Source organism: Brachyistius frenatus, unplaced genomic scaffold (genome assembly GCF_029030835.1).
Source record: "Brachyistius frenatus isolate BFR_SWC_R1_liver_20210118 unplaced genomic scaffold, ASM2903083v1 Contig_11, whole genome shotgun sequence".
NCBI classification, from domain to species: domain Eukaryota; kingdom Metazoa; phylum Chordata; class Actinopteri; family Embiotocidae; genus Brachyistius; species Brachyistius frenatus.
In genome coordinates, this window is record NW_027210610.1 from 31,070 (window position 1) to 44,481 (window position 13,412).

The 13,412-nt window shown below is 42.1% G+C and overlaps 3 protein-coding genes and 1 non-coding gene across 4 annotated transcripts in view; all 4 read left to right on the top strand.

Annotated features, from left to right (window-relative positions):
- The first annotated feature begins 234 nt into the window (after positions 1-234).
- Positions 235-3,802, top strand: rsl1d1 (ribosomal L1 domain containing 1). Its single transcript, XM_069691291.1, has 9 exons — positions 235-324; positions 600-739; positions 883-1,021; positions 1,219-1,367; positions 2,146-2,247; positions 2,690-2,783; positions 2,991-3,113; positions 3,207-3,386; positions 3,512-3,802. The coding sequence occupies exons 1-9, from the start codon at positions 250-252 to the stop codon at positions 3,662-3,664; spliced, it is 1,155 nt and encodes a 384-aa protein (XP_069547392.1). The 5' UTR covers positions 235-249; the 3' UTR covers positions 3,665-3,802.
- On the top strand, positions 2,428-2,555 carry LOC138617154 (small nucleolar RNA SNORA55). Its single transcript, XR_011310645.1, has one exon. It is a non-coding gene; the product is annotated as a small nucleolar RNA SNORA55 (small nucleolar RNA).
- A 1,632-nt stretch (positions 3,803-5,434) lies between the features above and the next one.
- LOC138616769 (transmembrane protein 238-like) lies at positions 5,435-7,624 on the top strand. The gene has a single exon (XM_069691292.1). It carries the CDS (start codon positions 5,581-5,583, stop codon positions 6,055-6,057), a length of 477 nt encoding a protein of 158 aa, XP_069547393.1. The 5' UTR covers positions 5,435-5,580; the 3' UTR covers positions 6,058-7,624.
- Positions 7,625-7,873: 249 nt separating this feature from the next.
- The window catches only part of snx29 (sorting nexin 29), a 147,606-nt gene continuing 142,067 nt past the window's right edge, over positions 7,874-13,412 (top strand). The window contains exons 1-4 of the mRNA XM_069691296.1: positions 7,874-8,262; positions 10,077-10,141; positions 12,031-12,083; positions 12,543-12,667. Coding sequence (XP_069547397.1) covers positions 8,256-8,262; positions 10,077-10,141; positions 12,031-12,083; positions 12,543-12,667 — 250 coding nt within the window. The 5' untranslated portion in view covers positions 7,874-8,255. The remainder of the gene's footprint in view (positions 8,263-10,076; positions 10,142-12,030; positions 12,084-12,542; positions 12,668-13,412) is intronic.

Sequence of the window (13,412 nt, forward strand, 5' to 3'; positions counted from 1 at the left end):
TGAATATATCTCACAAAGATGCTATTATTAACAACTTTTAACAACTATATTTATTTTGTGATATTTTATAAAACCTAAGATTTCCATATTTGATTATAAAACATAAATTATTTATTTTACCTGAGACCAAAAAAAAATTAAAAAAAATCATTTTGAACCAGAAAGTAGTTTGGCCAAAAATTGTTGCGAGTTCCCGTACTAATAAAGTTTAAAATTTTGTATTGTGTGACGTCAGCACTAGAACTGCGCATGCGTGCGGCGTGGTACACACGTGAAGCTGACAACATGGCTGAAAACACGGGAGTAGCGTTAGAGCGGGCGCAGGTAAAAAAAAAAAAAAGTTTCTTTCGTATCGCGCCAAAACATTTACATCTTCGTGGGTTGCCTGTCGAGTAACAGACGCTTTGTTTTGTTTGTATTTGACTGTGATAAATTGTATTAGTATGAATCGGCAGCCGCAATACGTTAGTTAGCATTAGCCACGAAGCTATCTGATTAGCCTCGGCACGTTTACGAGTGTGAATCCCTTGAAGTGTGGAGGACAACTGATTGTCGGTGGGTTTGTATGGATTGTAACCGACGTCAATGTGTCCGGACAGGTGAAGACAGCCGTTCAGGCCCTGCAGGCTTTCCTAAAGACCAAGGCCACCGGAGACTCTCTGTTCCTGGACGACGCGCAGCAGATCAGCCTGCTCTTCACCCTGTGGAAGATCCCCAAAGCAGCGCAGACCATCCGCATGTGAGTCCGACAGTCGGGGACATGCAACTGTCTCCACAGCTGACCTGTAAGCCGCTGTGGCTCTTATTTCTTAACTTATTTGGAGTTGATAGATTTCGGCATCTGTAATGAAGCGTCGCTGTTTCCTTTGTTTCCTTTCACAGTCCCCTGCCACATGGCCAGCGGCCTGACACGGAGGAGATTTGCCTCTTCACCAGAGATGAGCCCAAGATGACCGCAGAGCAGACCCAGAGGTTTTATAAGAAGCTGCTGGAGGAGAGGGGAGTCAAAAACGTATCTGAGGTACATGCCAGGCACAGCCACGCTCCGATCATTGATGCATGAACAGCTGCAGAAGCAAACACAATATTCAGCAGAGTAAAAAAATATATATATATATAATGTACTTAGTATGTAGTTCACAACCAGGCTTTTGGTCTACATGAAGACTTCCTGTCGGTGCTGATCGTAATCATGTTGCGTCTCGGTTTCTCTGGCAGATTATACCGTACAAGATCCTCAAGACGGAGTACAAACCACACGAGGCCAAGCGTCGCCTGCTGGGAAACTTCGACTTGTTCCTTTCCGATGAGCGCGTTCGCCGCCTGCTGCCGTCCCACCTCGGAAAACATTTCTACGAGAGAAAAAAGTGAGAACCAGTCTGTTGGTGTTTATTCCCGCTGCAACGACAGATTGAAGTTGAACTTGTGACGTCTGTTTCGTTTGCGTTCTATATTAGCTTTCAAGGAAATGATCATCATTTTCTTGTTGTGCCTGTAGATAAATAGTGGGTGTTTTGATACAATACTTTCAGTTACAGTCTGTTCTGTTCATACAGTTATACTCCCAGGAGATTATAGTGCAGTTGAATTTCAGCTTGAAAAATCGAAATTACCATTACAGTTACAAACTGGTATGTTGCTAATGAGGGACCTTTTATTTTCAATGCCAAGTAAGGGACGAAGGATAAAATGAGGTGACAAAATACCAAGAAACTTAACCATTCATTCTATTTATGTTACATGTTAAATATTCTTGTGTCAGTGGGGTTGCAGGTGGTTTGTAGGAGCAGTTTGAGACGGTAGGTTGTTACACTGTGGGAGAAAAGTGTAAGAAATTTGATTTAAAATAAACTGAATACACAGCATCTATCAGTAGAAGCTGTTGTCCACACAGCCAGCAGAGGGAGAAGATGCTAACCCTTACACACCACTCTATAAAAGATTAAAGATGAGAACAAAACCTAGTATATGGCGACTCCTTGCAGCAGATGCTGGAGAGCTTTTCATTTGAAACCGATACAGGAAGTCACTTTTTCTCTGTCAGTGACAAAGATTTGTGTTTATCGAGATGGAAAGAAAAGAAGATGCGATGAACCTTTGTTTTAAAAGTGTGTTTGATGCTGACATGTGTCTTGTCTTTTCTAGAGAGCCGCTGTCTGTCAACCTTCAGAGTAAAAATCTGGCCAGAGACATGGAGCGAGTCATCCAGGGCACCAGCCTGAAGGTCACCAACAAAGGCTGCTGCTGGTGTGATAGATTTCTTCTACTTAAAATAGAACCGACTCCAGTTTTGTTTTCTTTTCTTTTCTTCTTTACAGTTTTTTAGCTGCAGGAAAAACACCTCAAAAATGGTCTTTAACCAGGGAAGCAAACTAACTCACAAAATAAAATTGTGAAGATTGTTTTATTCTCGTAAGAGAATTTGTAGCACCTTACTACAACCCTATTGATCCTGTCTGTTTGATATGGGTAATGCTGGTGCCATAGAGACTCAATGTAAATCCAGATGGACCTCCTCTTCTTGTGGAGCCTGTCTCTACAACTTTGATACATAATATATATATATATATATGTGTAATTTTACACTGAATATAAAAATGCCTGTATTTATACCTGTAGTTCTGGTGCTTTGCCAACTTTTGAGTTGTAACCTTGTGTTATCTAATCTTATCACGGTGGCGTGTTGCAGTATGGCGCGTGTTGCTCACTCCGGCATGACTGCAGACGAGGTGACAGAAAACATCGAGGCTGCTGTGCAGACAGTTGTGGCCAAACTACGCATAGTGAGTTGTCTTCTGTTTTAATTCGGGCTACTTCAGTTAAAATCTTGACAGTTAAATGTTTACCATCATTAACTGTCTTGTTTTTTGTCCAACATCCAAACTTATTCAGTTTACTATATCAAAATGAAGACCCAGTGTTTGGCATTTTTTAATTTTTGCTTGAAAACAGAACTTTAGTCGTGCGTCTAAATTGTTTTCTATTTACAGAAAGGACCAGTGATGAAGCTCATCCACATAAAGAGTCAAACATCAGTAGCTCTGCCCGTCTACACCTCAGAGCTGAGCAACCTCGGTGTGCTGGAGGATAAACAGGCTCAGATTCGCAAGGAGGTGAGTAAAAGTTAGTTCTCAGGCGATTGTCCTGTGCAGGAGCAGGATTTATGAAAAAGAATCTGTCAAATAATCAGCTTGTGTACATTTCAGAAAGCTGCAGTCAAAAAGCAGGAGAAGGAGGAGAAGAAGAAGAAGAAGATGACGGTGACAGAGGACGTAAAGCAAGCTGATACTCCTGCAAAGGGGAAGGGAGAGAAGAGGAAGGTGGAGGAAGAAGAAATCCCACAGCTGGTTTCCATAGAAACACCCAGCAAGAAGCCTAAACAGCAGGTCAGTACTATTCACAGATTTAGGAGCTCGAACTACTTTAACATTTTTAAACCTGGAACAATTTAAGCAGTCATGTGTCTGGATTTGTGGGGGATTTCCTGATGCCATTTTCCTCTGTCATGTAGAAGACACCCAAAAAGAAGCAGCTGGAGAAAGTACCCAAACCGGCCAGAGGGAAGAAGGGAGCAAAGAAGGGAGCAAAAGCTCAGAACAAACGGACCAAGAAGGCCGGCAAGACAGATTTCAAAGTAAAAAGAAAAGTGCCTAAAGTGAAGTGATTCTCAGCGGAGTGTCTTTCTATCTACTCAACATGGACATTTGACATTTCACAGAAACAGAGTGTTCACTGAATAGTCTGGATAGTCTGTCTGTCTTTTTGCATGGATGAAACATCATATAAAGTTTATTATCTGGAATTATCTTTGTCTATGTTTTGTTTTTTGACAGCGGTGTAACAATGGGCCTTTTTCTCAGGAGCCATTTTACTCATCATAGCTGAGGTGGAACTAATGTTAACATTTGAGTGTATCGAAGCGCCATTATACAAATGCAGAAACTAGTCAAGCTGCAACAGCTTCTTTCTTTTTTTCTTTTTTTTTTTTTAAATGTTTGCAGCTTTTTCTCCATCATTTAGACTTCAACTGTTGGTCAGGTGGTGAGTATATGGTCAACTATTTTGATCATTTCTGCTATATTTCAAGGTAAAATGTAAAAAAATATATAATGGGGCAGCTTTTAAAACGTTTTTTTAAAAAAAAAAAATTTTTTTTAACTTTCAAACATTTAATAGACCAGTCAATAAAAAGTTGGAGCCCTAATGTCACAAATAATCTGATATTTTGGAATATGGATAGTATGGAAAAAACTAAACATTTCATGCAACTTTTAGAAACAAGTTAAGGGCTCGTTTTCATTTATAAAGAAGCCAATAAATTAATTGAATAAAATAACTAAGCTTTGGGATCACAACTTTAACATTTCCTTCTGTAAGGTTTGTTTTAACCATTAAATGTGAACTGTTTATTTAACTTGCGTGTGCTTTATTGTGCATTAGCCTTGAGGACTGTTTGCTCTTTGGATGCAGCCATCAGCTCTGTGCTTATATAGCTGCCAGCTGTATCAGGTGACATGCCTTTTGTTAATGGGATTACACTCTGGCTTGTGCAGCTGCTGCTTGGGCACCAGTATACCCAACATATGAGGCTTTGCGTCTTCACAACACTATAATGTCAGAAGTATTGTTGACACAAACTGCTCTGTGACATGGAAATAAGATTCTCTTCTACATTTCAATGGACAGTGAGTTTGTTTTGCAGGTATAATGTAACGGGATCAGTGAGCAGCCAGCTGAACAGTGGTGATGATATTGTTGTCAACAGGTGGGCTGGGTCGGTATGATAGTAGGAGTGGTGGGCCAGATGGAATTACAGTGTGTTCACGGCTCGGTGTGCAGGAGAATAAGAGGTGCACCTTCAGGTGATCAAACGGCAGCTCAAAACCGAGTTACAGAGGAAATTCGTAGTATTATTGATGTCCAGCACCTGGTGATTTCATTGTTCCTGCATTAAAGGGGAGACGGTTTTGTTTCAACCATGCAGCCAGTTGGAGGAACTTCATTTCCAGATGACTCCGGGGGTCAAAGCCTGTGTTCAGACCCGCACTCAGATGCCGCAGGGGCCCCGAGCTGGACCCATTTCCACAAACCCATCACCGTGATGGTGATGGGGTCTCTGATGTCCGCTGCGGGCGCGATCCTCTTCCTGCTCCGCTCGTCGGGGGTGACCGAGGCGTCCCGCTCCGTGGCCTCGGCCTGCCTCTCCATCGGGCTGATGTTTGTGGCGGTGGGGCTGGTGTGGATCCCCGTGCTGAAGGAGAAGCACAGGCGGAGGCGTTTCAGCCAAGGGGTTTAAAAAAGAAGAGGGAAATAAGTCTGGGATGTAAGAGTGGAGTGCACATGCTGTTTTTGTTAGTTGATGATGCGACTGTTTCCTCTGAAATATCCAACACAGTCGAGCTGGTGTAGTTCTCATTGATAACACTGTATGTTGTACTTTGACCAGTGTCACAGCGGGTTGCTTCACGTGTTTCTCTTGAGTGAGGATCACGGGTCATTCTGCTGCAGACACATCAGCTGCAAGCACCTGCTGCTCCGGAATAACTCCCACATCTGGATTAACTCTGTTCTGGTACCATCATGTCAACATCTGTCCAGATGGAGCCGGTCATGGAGACGACGTACGCAGGAGTGGGCCGCTGCAAGTGCTCGTTCTGGTTCGCGGTGGCACACGACATCCTCGGCGTGTTCATCATGATGGTGGGGGTGTTCGGCGGGCTGGTCATCCACGACCTGTTCATCTACGCCGGGGCAATTGTCATCTTCCTCAGCCTGATCTGGTGGGTGTTCTGGTACTCGGGCAACATCGACGTGCCGCCGGAGGAGCTGGAGGACGACGTGGGTCTGATCAAGCTGAAGGACCGCGGGCTCGGCCGGGCGGTGAGGCGCGTGTCCAACCGCCTGGCCAGCGGGATCCGGAGCTCTTTTAGGAAGAAGGGCAGAGAGGTCAACAACAGTCCTTCAAACACCGGTCCAGATGTGTCTCTCTCCACCGTCTGTGACAGCGCCATCACCCCCCCATCAAAAGATCTCATGAGAGAGACGCTGTCAATATAAACTACTACACAACGGACTGTAAATGACACCAAGAGACTCTGAACTTGGATTTTTATATTTGTTTCTTTACTCGTCTTTTGGTTTTATGTTTACTCTGCACCAGTAATGATTAGACAACATTGATTTCTTGTCTAGATAAGATCCACATGCTATCCTACCTTGCTGATAATATGTGAACTTTGCACACTATAACAATGTTTGTAATGACACTCGTTTACTGTAGAGACCGCAGCTCTCACGGTCACTGATTCAGTGATCAGTCACATTTTGGTTGGTTCACAGATTTTGGAGAAGAGCTGCGGTGGCTGTAAATAGAAAAATAAAAGGGTATAAATGAGAGGTGCGTTATGAAAAGGCTTTAATCTTATTTTGACGATCTGTGAAGAGAACATTTATACATGCTTTTATTTGTAAAAAAGAGAGCAGTGGAAATGTGCTGAATAACCAAAAGAGATAAGATGCACAGTTTTAACTTTATTTTTATGTATTCTCTTCTGTTATATCATCCATCTGACATATAAAGTACACCTAAATATTTCAATCATTATTTAAATGCATTATCCATCATGTTAACGTTAAAAAAAATTCAGCTGCTGCATGGCAACTGTCTACCTTGTATCTGTGTTGCAGCAGGACAGTGACCGGAAATAGTGCAGTGCACGACTTCAAATAAAAAAACATATTTGGAGAGTCTTAGCTCAGACTTTAACCCATTAGAGATGCTGATGATTGAATCTGAAGCTGCTGGAAAGGCTTCTTTTAAGTTGTTATCATTATTGCCAAAGAAGGTAAGATGAAATCCAATAATAGCCTTACCTTTTCACCTTAATTGTTTTTAAATGTCCTTTTTTTTTTGCCTTGTGTTTTGATGCTTTTAATGGTTTTATGTGAATCACTTTGAATTGCCTTGTTGCTGAAATATTCTAGAATGTTTAAAGACATTATATGTAAAACAACAACAACAACAACAACAACAACAGATTTCTGGATCTAAACGTTGTTTTTTCTTCTTTCTTCTCTCAGTAATCATCCGACGACACCTCATATTCATCTGTTGTCCCTGGATATACAAATGAATATAAAATAGTTCAAACCAGCTCCACCTGCAGCTGCTACAACAGTAATATGCTGCTTACACACTAATGATGTGCCATTAAAAATCGAATCATGTCATATAGGCTACAGAAAAATGTCAATTAAAGGAACTAAACCAGGACTTTTACTTTAACGACATTTTGCTGCTAATATATATATATATATATATATATATTTTTACTTTAGTAGGATTTTTTTTCATGCATGACTTCTACTTGCAGTAGAGTAATTCTACATGTATTCAAACTTTTACTCAAGTATAGTAGGCTACCTAAATACTTTCACGGATTACAATCAGTGTTTGCTCATTGTTAGTTGATAATTGTACTAGTTCGGTGGTTATGGATTTAGAAGACTTTTCACTTTAGAAACTTTGTGACTTGCATGGTTAAAAAACACAGTCAACATTTTTTTATATACCGAATTAAAACCGTAGTTGCTCACTGACAGCTGAAATGTTTGTTTTGTATTATTTAAAAAAATATATAAAGAAGACTATTTGTTAATGTTTGTTTGCTTTGCACAAATACCACGATACATAAAGACACTTAACTTAACGTGAAGGGTCGTTTTTTTTTTTTTAAACCTGTTTTGTTTTTTCCTGGTTCCGGAGAACTTCTACAAAAGACTACAACTCCCGTCGGCGCTTCGTTGTCACATGATAGCCGTGTGTTTTGTCACGTGACCTGACACCGCTCTGCCACTGCCCCGTTTCCGTTTTTCGCAGTGTCACAGGCTCCAAACTGAAAACACCACATTTCTTTGTAAAACGGTGCAGCCCACTGTTGACAGGAGGTTCAGTTGTTGTGAAGCTACACTCCGAGTCCTGCTTGGTGCACTTCACCTGGTTGTTTTAGTCTGTGCACAACTAATACATGCCAGACTGTGGCAGACTCGCAGCTCCAGCGGCTCCCCGGCAGGCCTCGCTGTTCACCGAGTGAACATCAGTCCTCACGCCGCAGTTGGGTGGATCCGGCTCGGCCACGGAGGCAGCATGGGCCCGGTGCATCGCTAAGCCTTCTACTTTGTTGGATTTCTAGCTGCAGAAAGGTGGTGAACTGTTGAGGTTTTGATGTCACTGCTTCTGGAGTTTGGCTGTGAGAATGAACGGTAAGGGTTGTTGTTTGATTGTTTTTTTTGTTTTGTTTGTCACTCACTTATAAAATTATAAAAGCACGCTGTCAGGTTCAGCAACTTCACACAAGCTTCTAACATTATGGGACACTGCAGATAGTCCCCCACAAACCTCCCCAATGTTTAGTCCAGAAAACCGTCTTGAATCAGTAGATAGATGCTGTGATTCTGCTTCAAGAGAAAACGAAAGCAATTCAACACCATTCAAATGTACCAACACCAAATCACAAACTGCCCAGGTCCCCAGGAACACTTGAGTTTTATTTAGAAGGGACATACAGGTCCACTTCTTTAAGCTGTAAATAGCCTTGAAGCTCAAGGAGTGCAGTTCTGATCAGCTGCCAGCCTGAATCCCAAGTAAACATGCAGGTGGAGACAGGTGACTTCAATCACTTTGCAAATGCAGAGGCGCCCTTGAGCACAAGGTATTCGACCCAGAGCTGCTCCACTGGCATCCAGAGGACTGGTAGAACTGGAAACCCCCTTTCTAATACGTAGATCAATGTGTGACAGTTTGAATCAGAGAAATGCCAGAACAATAAACGTGAAAATCCTGCACCAGACTCTGTCATTACCATTATGAATACATCATTAGGGCTGCAGCTAATGATTGTTTTCAGCACTGATTAATCTGCCAGTTAACTTTTTGGATTTACTTGTGTTTCACTGGATCTATACAATTTTACAAGATTAAAAGAGAAGAAGCAGCAATGGGAGATTAGTTGGACAAATTTAATCACTAAAATAATTGCTGGATTTTATAGTTAGAATTAGCCTCAAGGCTGTATCTGTCTGTAGTCCCTGGACAGATGTTACACAATCACCCTTAAAAAGAATAATTACATAAACACAGTTCCTGACGTGGTTTATAACGATGCAGAGTAATATTAATATGTGAATATTAAAGGTACTCTTTAGTAAAAATGTCATGTGGTACCTTTGATATTAAAGGGATGGATTGTTTTGTTTGAAGATGGGTTGTATGAGGTAGTTATCTATAGGCGGTAGGTGGGGTCTATATGTCCTCAGTTTGGATAAGCAGGTAGTTGTAGTGGCACGAAAACTAAGTAATCTACTGCTGTGAACTAGTGTCAGCAACAAAATGTATTTTAGTTAAGGCCTGTCAGACCTCTCTTTCCAATGGTCTACCAAAGTCTTGATATCGCTCTCTTCAAAGTCACCAGACTTCTTTGTCAAAGAGAGTAATTTTATCTCACAAAACCCCGGAGATGCAGGTCCACTGCTGCATCCATCAGTTACTTTGTTTGTGTTGTTGTGCGTTTGTTCGGATCTGAACTGACATGTTGAAATGCCACTAAAGTTGACATTAAAAGAATCAAACAAACACATTCAAGGCAGCGGTAGATCAGCAACTCCTGTTTTCTCTGAGGGCAAATTCCTGTTGTTTTTTTTTCAAAGGAGTCTGGTGGCTTTGAAGAGAGATACAGTGGCTTCAGTTCCCCATCAGAAAGGGTTGTGTTAATGCAAGTTGACGCGGTGAAAATATTCTAAGCATAGCATACACTTAAACTGATATTAATGTTTTTAAATGGCTTTGTTGCTGACCCGCTTACACAGTATTATATTTTTAAGCTTCTGCGCAAACTCAGATTCTAAAAAAAAACGTTTTTATGATAACTGCAAACCTCCATTACTTCCTGTGTTCATTTCCTTAATCTAATTTTGGACATGAATAATTGAAACGGTAAAAAGCGTTGATGGTGAAAGTGAGTGTGTATCAGAGTTGTTTTGTTGGTCCCGCAATCAGTTTGTCTGTGTTCTGTCTGCAGGCATTCAGCAGAGTGATACGAAGAGACAGCACCTCCTAGAGAGGCTGCTGGATGCTGTCAAACAGGTGAGTTACCTGCATGTGCTTTATGTTGGAGACTTGTCTAATCTGCTGCGGTTTACACGCGGCAAACATTTGAATTATATATGCACATATAATGGTATACTGCACATACAATATCATTTGGGGCGGCACGGTGGTGCAGTGGTTAGCATTGTCGCCTCACAGCAAAAAGGTTCTGGGTTCGAATCCGGTCCTGGGCCTTTCTGTGCGGAGTTTGCATGTTCTCCCTGTGCTTGCGTGGGTTCTCTCCGGGTTCTCCGGCTTCCTCCCATCATCCAAAAACATGCACCTCAGGTCAGGTTACCTGGCGCCGCGCTAGTGGCAGCCTGCTGCAGCAGCTCCCCCCTGAGAGCCCCCCTGCTGTAGTGAAGAAATTTCCCCTCGGGTATTAATAAAGTGTATAAAATCAAAATCAAATCAAATCAATATCTGGTTTGGACTCTGATGTATCAAATGCAAATGCAAAACTGAGATCAGTGTTGCAAATCACAGACCTTTTATTGAAGACCTGCTCCAGTAAAAATCAAGTTTTAGTCGTGTTAACACATCCCTGTGGGGTTTTTATATGCAACGAGAGATATCATGAGTAAAGTAAGCAGTCAGTGCAGTGGTTGAGTCTCAAAAACATACAGACGGCCACAGTTTCATACAACATAGCTAAACAATCCTGTCAACTTGTGCGTTGGGGCTTTCCATATCATCGAGCTACAGACGAGTGGTGGAGCGTTGGGTGGAGATGGACGCTGAGACTATTGGGATGTTCATAAATCTGTTCTGAACATGGACTGTATATATATAAATGGACGGGTCTAAAAATTGAAGCCAATGCGAAAGCCCCTTAAGGTGCAATACCACTGAGGGCCACTAGGGTCCAGCTCCAAAAAAACTCTGTCTCCTATAAACTGTCATTCAAAAAGCATCAACCTCTCTCTCATGAAATAACAAATAATACATCTTTTCCACAAGTCATTATGGCTTCATTCGCTAAATTTGCTCCTTCTGATCAGTGTTCTGACCGTCCTCCTGAAAATAATTCAATAATTAATCAGATATTGGGCCTAAAAAAAGGAATGTTTGGGGGCATGTCTGGTTTGATTGACAGGCCTGGGGTGCAGTCAGGTTGCCAGTATACGTGAGCAGGTGTAGTGTCCTCTGGTTCTCAGACAGATCCACTTCTTGTTCCTCCCCAGCTCGTTCAAATTGGGTCCAAAATGCCAGACTTGAGTCTTCCAAACAGCAGTTAACAAACTGATGGAGGATGTCAGGGTGTGGTTGCCGCTTGCTTCTGAATGAAGGCAGAAGTGTCAAGTTACATCTAAGCCACTGTGAAGCTTAATTTGGTTTTGTTTTGAATTTGTTTGTTTTTTTATATGAAATTTTTTGTAACAAAGATGAGATTTAAGAGGTTTAATTACTTTAACACCAAAAGGTGTATATATATAAAAAAGAAAACTAAAAAAGCCACTAGTTTACCTTTCAAAAAAAAAAATCTCATAAACACTGACTGTGCCTTTATAAACCTCCAACATGGGACACTGCACGCACCCATTATGTGTGGCATTATAGTGCTTTATATCCTGGTGAAGATCCATTTGCAAACAGGAAGCTCTGAGTGACCTTTTAGCATCACAAGTGTAACCAGATCTAAGGCCCGACGGTTACTTTTGAAAGTTCGATCAGTGTTGCACTCGTTTTCTGCCGTCATTATATCTGGCAATAATCAGGATGGGGACCGTAGTGTACCATCTGTGGCTACTTGAGAGATTTTAAGACCTTGAAATGTTAGAAATGTGCCATTATGTGCAGAGGGAACCTTCTGAACCTGGCAGGCAAACATGGAAGAAAGAAGTATTTCATGTGCAGCTATTATCATTCCACTCGTATCTTTGCAGTGCCAAATCCGCTTCGGAGGAAGAAAGGAGATTGCGACAGACTCAGACAGCAGGTAAGGGAAGTTTATGCTGTATTTTTGGGCTGAAAACACTCTGTTCTTAGAAGGAAAAGTTGGAGTCCTTATGAAAAATTACACACCGGCCTTGTTTCATAATTGGTTCAAGCTGACAGTGAACACGATTTGATCAAATCTTCATATCTTGAGCTGCTCAGATCTCATTCTCAGCTTGCAGCACCACCTTTTGAACATTAATTACCGTTTCTGCCTCGTAGCCAACAAAAGTTTATAAAAGATCCTCCACTGGCCGTTTTGAGTGATGATATTGAGCAGTAAATATTCATAATCGGACAACTTCCACCTACGAGTACACGCAAAGGCGCTTCCAGCAGGCTCTACCACTCAAAGGCTTGTGCGTACTCCCTCACAGCTTCGTACATGCAATGTTCATTTTGACTAAGGAAGGAAAACCCCGCTTCCTTATGCTACAGTAACCTGTGTTCGTCTCTGCAGGGTGATCTGCCTGTGCGCCCAGTTTGAAGCGGTGCTGCAGCACGGTCTGAGGAAGAGCAAAGGCCTGGCCCTCACCGCCGCCGCTCTCAAGCAGGTTGCCGGCTTCAGCAGCAAGACCGAAGCAGGTAGAGTGATTAGCTGTCTGTCTGGTTGCTGCGTGAGCTGGTACTGTAACTTAGGGCTGTAATTCCATACCCGATCCAAGCACATACTTATACTCACTCCTCCACATTGTTCCAGCACCGTATATATTTCACTATGTTGGATAAATTCATTGTTCACTTTGACATTTAATTAATGCCCCTTTTTGATGTCTACCAGATGCAAGTTTTTGTTTTGCCCTTTGTCTTATCTCATTAAACCGGTGGATGAAAAGAGGGCCCTTAAGGTGTGAAGATGAAAATGAGAGCAGACACTTTACATCAGTTTTCGGCCATTACCTTTATAGGGCAGACCTGAGTATGCTCATCTCACTACAGGTGAGCTCGGCTTGTAATTTTAGAGGTCGTGGAAGGTCGGAGGACACGTCGGTACGAAGCTGCAGGACAACCACATACACACAGACACACAACCAGGGAAAGACCAGATGCTTAGACTACAGACAGGACCTGCAGTTCCAAATGTCCTGAGCAGGGATGTGTCACTCTCTCTGCTGTTTACCCTTCTGTCTGCGTGCCTCACTCTGTCTGTGGCGAGCAGCTGCTGCGGCTTTGAACCCCTAAAAAAGTCAGTGATATGTGCTGGATATCACCAGGTGTAGTCTCATTAAAAATGCATGAGGTATATTCAAGCATTGTTTAAACCCACAAAAGCTTATCTTAAATTCCAGTCAAGATCCCAAACAGCCTGTGGCATGCTGAACCACGGGGA